Source organism: Osmia bicornis, chromosome 9, assembly GCF_907164935.1.
Source record: "Osmia bicornis bicornis chromosome 9, iOsmBic2.1, whole genome shotgun sequence".
NCBI lineage: Eukaryota > Metazoa > Arthropoda > Insecta > Hymenoptera > Megachilidae > Osmia > Osmia bicornis.
In genome coordinates, this window is record NC_060224.1 from 2,579,602 (window position 1) to 2,592,852 (window position 13,251).

The 13,251-nt window shown below is 38.9% G+C and overlaps 1 protein-coding gene across 4 annotated transcripts in view; it reads left to right on the forward strand.

The window, feature by feature from the left end:
- LOC114872137 (poly(rC)-binding protein 3) overlaps positions 1-13,251 on the forward strand; it is a 116,581-nt gene that overhangs the window by 87,915 nt on the left and 15,415 nt on the right. For 3 of the 4 annotated variants that reach the window (XM_029179002.2, XM_029179000.2, XM_029179003.2), the window contains 3 exons: positions 5,053-5,149; positions 5,241-5,520; positions 9,413-11,556. In XM_029179002.2, coding sequence (XP_029034835.1) covers positions 5,053-5,149; positions 5,241-5,520; positions 9,413-9,791 — 756 coding nt within the window. In that variant the 3' untranslated portion in view covers positions 9,792-11,556. Of the gene's footprint in view, positions 1-5,052; positions 5,150-5,240; positions 5,521-9,412; positions 11,557-13,251 lie in introns of those variants that run through there. The other variant, XM_029179004.2, reaches the window with a different exon arrangement.

Consider the following 13,251-nt stretch of genomic DNA (forward strand, 5'->3'; position numbering starts at 1 on the left):
CTTTTTATCCAACGATAACGCGGAACCATAGACAGGGTTCGTTTGCCAAAGCAATTGATTCTGAATTTTCTATCCGTCGACGCAGTGTTGGCGCGAACGACGCTCGGCAAACATAATTACCGACTTTAACGCGGACGTTTGCTAATTAGCGACTCTTTTTGTGCGTGGACGAAGCGCAAACATCGGCGCAACGCTCGTTCCCCAACCCTGTTGACAGATTGAATTATTAAAAGGGTGCGTTCCCAGCTTCGTCGCATCCGTACAAACTCTCGGCGGCGTTAAACTTGCGTCAGAATTTTTCATTCCTGTCTGGCTCGGTCTGAAGTTTTGGAGAAAAAAAGATGTTACCGCTGTTAAAACGAGCCGTTGAAATTCAGACGAGGAAAGTTAATTTTTTCATTCGAATTTTGTCGCGCGAGTTCAACGATTCCGTTTCAAGTATTAAAATTCATTTTGATAAAAAAGAGGTAGATTTTCAAATTTAAGTTTATCAACGCGTTCCAAATTATGGAAGAGGTAATTTTTATAAAATTTAAATAAATTCATAATCATAGAGTTTCAGCTACAAAAAATTCCAGCGCATCGAATATAATTCTTGAATTATTTAGAAATAAAAAAAAAAGAGAATTTTAATCAGGGTGGTGTTACAGTGTCTCACTATCTGTCCTGCCTTCTGTTTCTCTGCGCTTTTCGACGACCGACTGGCGACACGGAGCCCGACTTCCACGATTTCGGTTTCACGGGATTCGATGATGCGAACAGAATCAAGTTAAAATATGCAAAATCGCAGCGAGACGATATAAACGATCGAGAAAAAAGAGAAAAACGAAATAATATAATAGACACCTTTGCCTTATCACACACTTGTACGCGACTCGACGTGTTTTTCTTTTTTTTTCTCTTACTTTATCTCTCTATAATTATTTTCTTTCAATTTCTCACTTCTTTATTATCCGTTTCTTTAGTTTCTAATAGTTTCTTCTATTTTTCTATTTTCTTTTCTGATTTCCCTTTATTTTGTTTGATTTCTTCTTCGAGTTGCGTTCCGTTTCCTTCCGTTTCTTTTTCCTTACGATGAGATATTATACGTCGCTTTATGGGGTGGGTTGGTCTCTAAACAACAACCACGTGAACAATGGAACGGGTTGTACGGCAAAAACAAAGACCAGTATGCATGCGTGGCACGAGAAAAAGGTAGATTTACATAGGTATATTATTTACTTACATTGCGCTTTTATATCTCTTTTTATCACGAATCCCACCACTCTGATATTGTCTCAATTTCTCTCGGTTCTCAGCCACTGCCTGATACAAACTCTACTTTTTCTTTTTCTCTTTTTACTTCATTTTATTTTATTTTATTTATCGTTCGGCTTACAGAACATTACTTCTCGGCTTCTTGTATTCTGTACACTTATTATTGTCTTTGGTTTTATCGTTTTACTTTTCTGTTCTCGGTAAAATCTGATCAGAAGTCCTCAATTTTTATTTTCACCCTGATCCCATTTGCTGCGGCTCGAAATCGACGCGTAATCGAGTTATCGATTAACTGATTGACCCCTTGATGACAAACGCAGCATTTGAAAACTAGACAGCCCTGTCGGTGATACTCGAGGGTAATTGTTGCCTCGATTATTTCAGAAGATTTTATTATTTTTGCAATATTAAATCGGACTAATCGTTTTAATCAATGATAAAATCAATCTGAAATTCATGGAGTATTTTTAGAAAATTTTCTGGTAATCTTGATTCGACATTTTTTAGACGTCTTTGAGATAAGGATAAAAATATCAATAGGAATTAAATACTTTTATTCTGATAATTCTTAAACTGTCCAGTATTAATACAATGATAAAAAAGATTTAAAAAATGGTCGTCAAGGGATTGAAAGAAATGAATTCCCAATTTTGTATTAAAAACGAGTTGAATCCATCAAGTTTTTCGTCGAGCATTTGTTTTTCGCGTTCGAGCCGAGTCCCTACACGCTTGCTGGAAAAATGAATTTTCACCGTGTCGATACACAGCGTAAAGCGTGTTCACAAAAATTCACCGCTTTCGTCGCGATTTTTTCTATATATTTATAAAAAAAAAAAGAACCAGATACAACGTGAACAAAACGGATGAAGCGATCAAAACGTATGTACGTACACGCTTTCGCTTATCACGGCTTCGCAAGAGACCTTTACAAAACCTTTCGTATATCTCTTTCACACGCTCATACTCGTCTCTGTTTCTAATTTCCTTCTTCTTCGTGGTCAGACTGTCAGACGTTGTCACGATTTCATTGTGAAAGAAGGAAATCGAGGCAACGCCATGGTAAAACGTCTCGATCCTGTAACGTTCTCTATCTTTTTTTCTTTTCATTTCTTTCTATCTTTGTCAATCTTTCTCTTCGTTTTCGTTCGTTTCTTCGCCTTTTTTCTTTTTTTCAATCCTCAGTTGTCCATTGTCCCGTCGCCAATCCTATCTTAGAACAGCATGGCTTCCAAGCACTCTCTTTAGCTAAGAATCAAAGAAGTTCGCGCGAGGGTGGGCTGCCCTGACATCACGTTTCCACCATCTTAAGCAGGATAGAAGTAACGATTCGTGACGATCATGTATATTTAGTTTATTTATTTATTTATCTTTTTTTTTGTCTATCTATCTTATATCTCTTCGAACAAGGTCGGCTGCAAACACCGTCTAGATAAAACGATAAGAATAATTTTATCAGATGGCATAATTTCACTAATTTTAATATTACAAATATTTCTGTAGAGTCCTGCGAGTCCCTCGCCAATTACAAGTTAATTCAATTTCCAGAATTACAGTATGTATGGCATAAAATTTTCTTAATTACTCAATTATGGTGTCCATAAAATTTGAAAAATTTTTAATCAATGCGTCCTCATTTATTTTCACTAAAGAATCAGTAAAATGGCATGATTCCTCTTGATTATGCCTAAAAGCTGTGAAAGTATGGCATATCACGTGGAATTGATATCGGTACGACGGTGTTTGCAATCAAATAATTACATATGTAATTATACCGCGTGCACCGTAGGCTAGTTTAGACGATGCTGATAGAAGACCAATCATATTTGCGGTTTTCATGTTTTAGGATACAGTTTATAAATACACGAAGAGAATCCTAGATCTTTGACCCTGCCATCTCGTCCTGTTCGCAACAAGGAGCAAGAGAGAGGGCATTCTTTATCTTCTCATTTTATTTTTTCGTTTCTTATTATTTAATCGATAGTTTAGTTTATATATACGTCATCGTGGGTATGCATTTACGTACGATACCGACGATCCAGTAGTAGAATTAGTCGATTACGTTTCAACGTAAGAGATTTCATTGTAATTAGCGGCTTTTACATTGGTTCGTTGTGCTCCGACGTTCACGCGATTGTTTGAGAGTCGAGTTTATTGCTGTTGGTTTTTGGAACGATCGATGGATCGCTGGACGAGTTTCGACTTTAATTGCTTCGGAACTCTGTAGTACAACGTTCGAGTAATATGCCACGTTTTATTCCCTTTTTCTTTCGAAGTAAAATAGTCGGAAGCGTTTTAGAAAGTTCAGTTTGAGATCGAGAGATTGCGGTTGAATCATACATTCTTCTATTTTAAAATGAAATAATATTTGAATAAAAATGACCAGAATATATATTAACCCTTTGGGGACAGTGCATTTTTAAACTTGCATAGAGTATAATTAATTTAAAATAAAGGAAATAATTGTGTCCTTCAAAACAAATATTATAAATATTTTATCAAGAATATACTGCAATATTTTTGGAATTATAAATTACTATGATAATGTGTTGTTCGCAAAGGGTTAATAAATTAGCATATTTTTCTCTGCAAATGAATTTAACAACGAACCACTGTGAAAAGGACCATCTTAATCGAACAAGATACGTAGATGCATGCTGTCGATCGTTTTCTTCTATCTTTTTATTTCTCTCTCTCCTTGGTTCCTTTTCGAGGTCGTTCCAGGTTTCGACCCCGCCTGTAATCCTTCGTAGACTCGCGTCGATTAATTTCCAGAGAATCCTCGACGAGAATCAAGCAAGAGCCGAGTTCCAAGCCGATATCGCGGTACATTCTCCGACCAGATCGTACAGTGTCCTGGATTCCTTGGCTTCTGGTCTCCTAATAGCGCAAAGCGACCTCCAGAATACCGAGCTGTACATTGCTATACACAAGTAACTCGTTCGCGATGAGTTTCGTCTTATGTGATACCCATAGAAATGAATTTTACCAGTCAGAATCTATTTTCATTTTTAATTCGATCGAGTTTAATCAGATTTCCATACGATCATTGTTCATCTTTAGATCATTACTGACAATTGGTCGAACGAGATGACCAGTTCCTTTTCCATAATAGAAAACTAAAGATGATTAATTAAAATCCAACCCTCGAGGATTTAGATTATCTACCTTAAATGAATCTTAAAAATTATTCAGAATTATTCGGACCAGTTCCTTTTCCGTAATAAAAAATTAAAGATGTTTAATTAAAATTCAACCCTTAATGATTTACCTTTAAATGAATCTTAAAAATTCCTAGAAACGGTGTTATTCTTTCGTATGATTTTACATTATCTTTTGTTCCATCGAGACACGTGTATTCTCTGGAAAGAGCGTGATTTCAGAGACGCGAAAAAACGTTCCAGGAAGTCGGGACATCCTGTTGGTCGAGATCGAAGGGACAATGTGGGAAACAGGCTTGAAAAGCGTAGAATCCAAAACGATCGATGGATCATCGAGAAGAAGGACGAATCTTATCATTTCTAGTTCCTTTATAATTTTACCGTTCGAAAGACGGGGTCGTTTCTGTCTTATCAATTTATATGTATTTCTCTTTATTTTTCCTTTTACAATCGACGATCCTCGAATGTGAGACGCGCGAGGAAGCAGGCAGAGATGAATAATTTTCCTTTTAGATATATTTTCTATCGGTGTCTTCGTATATCCTTCACCCTGGAGCACTTTTAACCGTTTTCATTGCGACGGCACGTGGTTTTTTTTTTTTTTGTTGAGCGATGGATCTCTTCGTCGTTGTTACAGATGGGCAAACTTGGTAGCAATCCATTGGCTGGGCTAGCAGCTTTGGGCCTGGGAGGCCTCGCCACACCTGCCAACACCGGTGGATTAAACCCAGCAGGTAAATGATTCATTGCTAGTCTAATTATCGAGGGGGAGAGCAGCTTCGTTGCAACGAACAGTTTTAAAAATCGTTGAATTTCCTTCGTTAGCACTGGCAGCACTGGCTGGTAGCCAGTTACGCACCAGCAACACGAACAGGCAACAACCAGCGGCGAACAATCAGACACACGAGATGACAGTGCCAAACGAGCTGATCGGTTGTATCATCGGCAAAGGTGGTACCAAGATAGCCGAGATCCGTCAGATCTCTGGCGCCATGATCCGGATCAGTAATTGCGAGGAGAGGGAGGGCGGAGCCACGGATCGTACGATCACCATAACCGGAAATCCGGACGCTGTGGCACTGGCACAGTATCTCATCAGCATGAGGTGAGTACCACGGGAATCCGAAGCGTGTTTAGCTCTTCGGTCAAACCCGTCATCGAGAAACCAAGGCCCGTCCCACACGATGGAACCTTGTACCTTGACGATGCAAAACCGCACGAACCGGTCCAACGTTCCTTCGTTCGGTCGGACTCTGGTTCCAGAATCTTTCTCATTGCGAGAGAGATGAAAAAGAAAAAAAAAAAAAACGAATTTTTATTCCATCCCCCCATCGGTACACATCGAACTCGTCCCGGCTACGTTTTTGCAACATATTCGCGACACATCACCAAAGCACCCCCTTTTAACTTTCTTGGTTTTCTTTTCTTTCTTTCTCTGGCGTTTAATAGCCAGGAAACTGACTCGACACCTGTGTATGTTGCCGGTGTTGTTAAGTATCTACATGTTTTATAATGATTGATTGATATATATATTTATACCTTCTGCCCAACCCACCTGACAGAGAGCCCCCGGATCGATTCGCCTGTTTTGTGTTACTCATTCCTCCCACAAATTGACCTTTCTTAGCCTCGGTGTCTCGAAGGTGTCACAGTGAGAGACTTTGGGGATTAGTCGAATTGCCGTCATCGCGACAACGTCTCCCATCATGTTTGTTATCTCGTTACTCTGTTGGCTCGAACGACGACGCGCTGGTCGGAGAGGATTTTCATCCCAACGGGTATATATCTCTGTCGATTCTATTTGTCATAATTAACCATTTCGGTGCTACATTTAATTGATCGATATCAAATATAAGACAAAGTGAATAGAGCTACTCGCGAAAAGTATTCAGCACCGAAATGGTTGAGTAAGAAAGAAAGAGGAGAGGTTTAATAAAGTGCCAGCGCGTCGACGAGGGCGAAATTGTATCACGAATGAGGTGGCGGTACAGCATCAAGAAATTTTCAATGAAGAAAGTTTGCAGTCGTTGCAACGTCACCTCCGGTGTTCTATTAGCGAAACAGGTGAGATATATATCGTGTAGTCGTAAGGTTTACATTGGCCAGTGAAGACGTCGCAGCGACGACGAACCAAGGGATCACAGCGTCTACGCCGGAGTCGCCGGAAGACCACGACGGAAGAGGATCTTAATCCTTTGTTTCCAGGTCCTGCTTTCCAGGCCCAGTACCCTGAGTATCCTGCAGAAAAAAAAAACAAAAAAAAAATAAAAACACATCTCCGCTCAACATCTGTTTCCCCCACTTGTCGCTGGCTGTCCTTTCAAGCAAAAAAAATACAATCACCGACAGAAAACGACACGTAGTCGAACGATTTTCCAGCAATATCGTTCCGTCGATTACTGATCTTATCCCGAAGAGATCCCCCGCAACAAAAATATTTATTATTGCAAGCAATTATTGCATCACTACTACTGTTCCTTCCACCCGGGTTATTCGGTTCTCGATGGTCCAGAGTTTATTTTCTTTTTGACGGAGGATCATTTTTGGCGATGCTTATTAATCCTTCAAATTATCGATGATCCATTTTCAAATGAAAAAATGATAAATACTCAATCAAGGTTTACAATGTAAAATGATTTTCGCCAAAGGTATCCTTCGAGCTGCATCTTTTATATTTTAATTTTTACGTTTCCTCGCTATTCATCATTGCGTATTATTTCAATGTTCGAGCAGTGAATGTCCACGGATGCAGATCTGTTTGTTTCCTCCAACCGTGCTATGGGACTAATACCTCTATTTCTCATAATGGCGACACTCTTTTGAATGGCTGAAACGGTACTAACGTAGTCGTTGACGAGATTCGAGACGATCGAACGCGTCCGATAGCGCATTTACCGAACCCTTTTTTTTTTTTTTTTTTTAAAGAAGAGAGCAATTACCATGAAAACCCAACAAACCCACTTAGCCCCAGATTAGCACGACCACCAGAGTATCCAGTATTTTAGCCGCTGTAAAACGCGGAATGAAAAGAAAAAGAAAAAGAACCTTTTCTCACGCTCTGTTCCACCCACACCACGTTATTAAATTATAATCCATATTATATTTTATTCCAGATTGTCACTCATATATATTTTTACTGCTGCATTGTTTAAATAGCGACAGAATTGTTGTATACTCATCATCTCCACCCTCTGATATTTCACAAATTTGGTCGTCATGATTATTACGTATCTTGTATACATCCCAGCACTCCCGGTGGCCAAGATTTGCACTCTGCCCAATAATCTCCGCCCTTGGTTCCGTGTCTGGTACGCCGAGCGATGTACAGGGCCAATTATCGACCCGATTCCCCGAGCATACACGCGGATTTGCCAAATCAACGACACGAACCGTCTAGGCAAAGACGCGGTGTTTAAACGTTTGGCAGAGTGCAACTCCTGCGCCTGGTTCACTTTGATTTCCGCTTTTCAGTGATTCGCAGAGCCATGCTACGTTCCATCCTCGGGTTATTATCACGTTTTACCAAAAGTATCTGTGATACGATACCGCTCGAACTTGTCACGCCTTCTTTTTGCCCTCCTTAGTTCAATTGTCCTTAGATTTAATAAAAATTTCTGTATCATTTTTTAGAATATACGAATGTATGTATGAGACATTTTAATTAAGGAGGACAGTTCAGCTATCGACTGATTTTTTTTTCTCTCTCTCTTTTTTTTCCTAAATTTTTCTTTTATGGATTCCTGCCTGTGCTCTGATCACTCTGTCATGCAACGGATTATGGCTCTGCTGCGCCAAAGAAATGGCCACCGCGTATCTCGTCGGTGATCACGAGATTACTATAATTGTCTTTCGCGCTTTGGAAGTTAGAAGGATTCCGTCCGACGACGTAGCTCGTGGTTTCGACGAGTTACACGGTCGTTAAGCATTTCGATCGTGAATCCTCGCCGCGCGTCCTCCGCGTCGGGACGCGTTTCGAGTTTGTTTAACAAGCGATACGGTTGGATGATTCTAGGATGAATGAAACGCGTCCCGACGCTGCGCATTACTCTTCTCTTTTCCCCACCGACATGAACCACGTAGCCGGTGTACGTGAGAGTATCACGCTCCATAGAACACACCTGTGGCATAACTCTCTGTGAAGCCTGTTTTTTGAATACCTTGATTTCTTTCTTTATTATCCAACATCACACTACGCTACACTCTGTGTCTATCATTTTTAATCGATAACTATTCTTCTAGCCGGCCCGTTTGATTTATCACCGAGCTCTATGAAATTTTCATAATCTCGTAAATTCGAACTACTCTTCTGCTCGTTCGAATCTTTTGCAACGGTGATCGTTGCAAAGGTTTCAATTATTCAGAGCAATTCGAGTTAAGAATCTTTGCTCCGTAGATTATTAAAATTTCATATTGTTCATAGCCGCGTTTCATTTCCTTGCCTCTCTTGCCGAGTGATTCTGTTTGATGAGAATTAGAGAAGATAGGTGGTCGCTTTGGATGGAAAAACGATTTTTCATCCAACCCTTTTTGTCTTCTTTCCTTCCATTTTCTTAAGGAGGCCATGTATCATTTTTAGATTTCATCAGATTATACTTAGGCAAGAAGAGGAATAGAATTTATTGATTTTAACACACTCCCTGCCAGCCGATACCGGGTCATTTTTAACTCGCATCTTGAGCTACCGATGCTATATAAATATTTCTATTTTTCTGGAAATGTTAATTATCAATTATTAACTCTGCTCAAAAAATGACCCAGTATCAGCAACCTCGCTATTTTCACCGAACCCTTCAAGGGTCAACTTATTCTATTTCTTTATTTTTTTTTTTTTAAATCATTTATCAACGCACTCTAACATGAAAAATAAATAGAGAAAACTCTTAACCCCGTACCCCAGTGAATTACGCACACGTTACATACATTACATTCATTATACTGTTTTTTACGAGAAGAACGTTCCCACCCTCACCTTTTTACATTTTGTGTCTTTTCCCCAGTGTTGAACTGCAGAAAGCTAACCTAGAGGCCCAAAATACCCAAACCCCTGGCAGCGGTACCACTCCCGGGGCATCCGGGGCCAGTGCTTCTCCCTCTACTACCACTACCACTGCCTCTCCCTTGGCCAGCGCCATTCCCTTGGCTCAGCTGCTAAGCAAGCCAGGCGCCCTCAACGCCCTATCTAGCCTCACCGCCCTCGGCGGACTCACGGAATTGCTAGGTGGTGCTGCTGGCGCGGCTGCATCCGCGCTTCCGGTCCAGACAACCGGCGTGCACCGGTCGCACAAGTTCACGCCTAGGCTACGTAGCCCAGGCGCACCGGGGCCTACAGACAGCGGCAAATTCAAATCAGAACGCACCAAGTACAACCCGTACTGAGCAAGTGGACGACGACGATCGACGGATACACGGGACAGGGAGATCATAACACGTACACGCATTACTCATCATCACTACCACCAGCACTCTGATCATAAACACACGAGACACGAGATTTACATCGGAGATAAATGCGTACGGACGCCAGGGTAGCGCGAGTCCGCATCAAGACTTGGCTAAGGATCGGACCAATATCAATATATATATGTATATCTATATATTTAACCCTTTCGCTACTGAACGACCATTGTACATCATAGGGGACTATAATCGTTTGATGAACATTTTTAGACCTAGCTTAAAACATTAGGGTAACATTACCTATTTGTCACTTTGAATATCTAATTTGTATATCATCGAGTAATTTCGATTCGATAGTTGGTAGTTTTATGGTATACATTATAACGGCAGATAATAATCAAAAAAATGTTTAGGATTATAAGGTTCATCGTCGGAGTCATTAATCATGAAAACACCTGTCGTAAGGGAAGTTGCAAATGAGAATTGTACGATACAGATGATTATAGTCGTTCGATATGTGGAATACAATGGAAATTTTGGAATAATTAGCATTTTGACGTATGCAATTTCTTACATTAATATTCTTCTAATTTAACAGAACGGAGATTGTAGCGAAAGGATTAAAGGGTTAATCACTTTCTCTAACACCATGATGTATGTTATAGAATAAGGACCCGTACACCAGTCTACGATTCCCTGTCACACTGATCTCGGATCCAGAATCATTTATCTATCCGTCATTTTTTTGCTGATTTTCCTGAGATATCGGGAATTTGCCACGGCGAGATCCGACGCTAAGTCTTCGGACGTTCACACTAGTGCGACACGCCCTCCGAGTCCTTCATGTTCCTTTTTCAATCAAGGTACACAAGTCTTTTTATAATATCTTTTTTCATTATTTTATTAAACATTTATTTTCTTGAATACTTTTATTTGATTGGTGATTTTTGATTCCATTTTTTTGTTGTTTTTGAAACATCTATAGTATCATAAGATACCGCGATAATGATGATAATCAGATTTTTCTATCGGGTTTACTCTGAGTGACACGACTCGGAGGACGGGACCGCTCGTGCACCGTCGCAAGACAGCCTTTTTTATATATAATATATATATATATATGTATACATATACATAATATTAATTACGATGAATTAACGATTGATTAATGTTTGAAGCAGATAAAGAAAGCTCTTCTTATTAGAATTAGGTGATTCCGATGTAATTTTTTTTTCTTCTAGTTGTATAGCCGACCACTTCGAAGTTTAATGGCGCGAGTGTGTGAGGATTTTAAGGTAGAAACTTTTCTGATGTATGACAGAGAATGATAATGTGTATATGTATACATATATGTGTATATATATGCATTATTTTTCTTTTTTTATTATTTTCTTCTTCTATCGAAAACAAGAGTGAATGGGACAAAAGGGTGAAAATGAAAAGTAAAATGACGTTGTTTAGACACATCGTGTCGTAATCATGTAACCGTGTTATAAAACGTCGATGGACTTCCTCCGGAAACGATCGTGCAAGAATGAACGAGGAATGAAAGCGAGCTTATGATATACTTGGATGAAGTCATAGAGAAAAGACATTTGTATTCATTCGCTATACGGAAATAATCTGATCGATTTTTTTTTCTTTTGCAATAGTGGTCGTTTTTAATTGTAACGAATAATAACGATAATTATATATATATATATATGGAAAAATAAACGGAACGTAATCATATTCTCACGAGGAACACGCTCGAATTATATTATACGAATCTATAGACGTATTACCAAATAGAGAGAAGAAAGTAAATGATCCTCCAGTGAGTTCAAGTTAATTAGCGTTAACAAGATAAACTAACAATTTTAGATACGTATACGTGCGTACACTTTACATACATATTTACACGGTACACCAACACATATACAGAAGGGAAGGAAATATGAAGATCTTGATCGATGGGTTTTTCTTGAAAGAAACCAGATTGCCATGTTAACACGTTGAATATTGTGGAGATCATCATTAATTAACACCCCAAATTTAATACCACCAAGTAACTGAAATCAAAATTATTCAAGAAAATTCTAAGTTGGGTTGATATTATATTAATTCCTCTTAGAATTTATTAAATTTTAATTGACAAATTAATTATTTGAATGGATTAAATTTGTGGCAACAACGTGTTAATAACAGAAGATATTTCATGATTGAATAAAAGAACAGGAAAGAGAAGAAGACCCGACGAACCAAGAGGGTGTTTAATAATATTAATAATTGTCTGTTCTTAATGAACGATCCGGCTGCATAGGAGTTCCCAGATCAATGTTGTGTGCTCAATTTCTAGTTCGTAGCGAGGAGATATTTGCGTAGATCGAGCGAATGTAGACTTCTTAAATCGGGTGTTTGATCGTTCGTACAGTGTCGAGCATTGATAGCTTTTCCTAGGGAGAAAGGTGATGTAGGGAAAGAAAGATCCACCGTTGCATTTGGAAAATGCTATAGTTTAGAAGTTTAGAAAGTTAAATGGTATAATTCAGAAATTTAAAAACTTGGATGCCATAATTTAAAAATCACCACTATAATTTGGAAAATGCTATAATTTAAAATTTTAGAAAATTTAATTTTTAAAATTTGGAAACTTAAATGCCATGATTAGATGGACCTTTCTCCCCCCACCTCGTCTTTTCCTCTAAGAAAAACCATCAATGCTCACCGCTGTACGTCGGTTTTTTTCTGACGTGATCGCGATCGTAACTCGTTCCTGCAATGATTAATGAAAATAAATTTAATCATAATAAATCAACATTTCAATCGCAGATAGGAGTCACGAACACGATACAGACGTCTTCGTAGAATAGTATACATTCATTGCGTTTTACATTCTGTACACCGTGTAGTCTCGTCCCAGTTTTTTTTTTTGGTTCTCTCGTCGAGACAATAATGATTTCTCACTTCGTCGATGATTTTCATGTTATTAAACATGGAATAGTTTGCATGTGAGAAAGAGTGGGAGGGAGCGAGTGTGCTTAGAGTAACGATGAGACAGAGAATCGTTTGAATCAGATGAGCAAGGGAGATCTGACGGTTATTATCAAGAGTATACACACACTCACACAGGACCTTTTTTTTCTTGTTTCTTTTTTCTTTTTAGGTAACGTATTAGTCTTCAATCTGTATATTGGTCTCTTATAAACGATGTCGCAGAGCTTGTGTGCTTAACAAGACATTAGCTACCCTGTATCACCTTGTTAAATAAAGCTAGGCGTGTTTAATACATGAAAAAAAAAAAAGAGAAGAAAATTGAAGAAGAAAAAAAAAATAATAATACGAGAACAACCAACTGGCTCGGCCTTCCTACGAACGAGGTCCCGCAACGCACTCTTATTTTCTTGTTTCCAACATCGAGTTCCGTTTGTTCACTGCTGGAAACAGGTGTACTACCAGT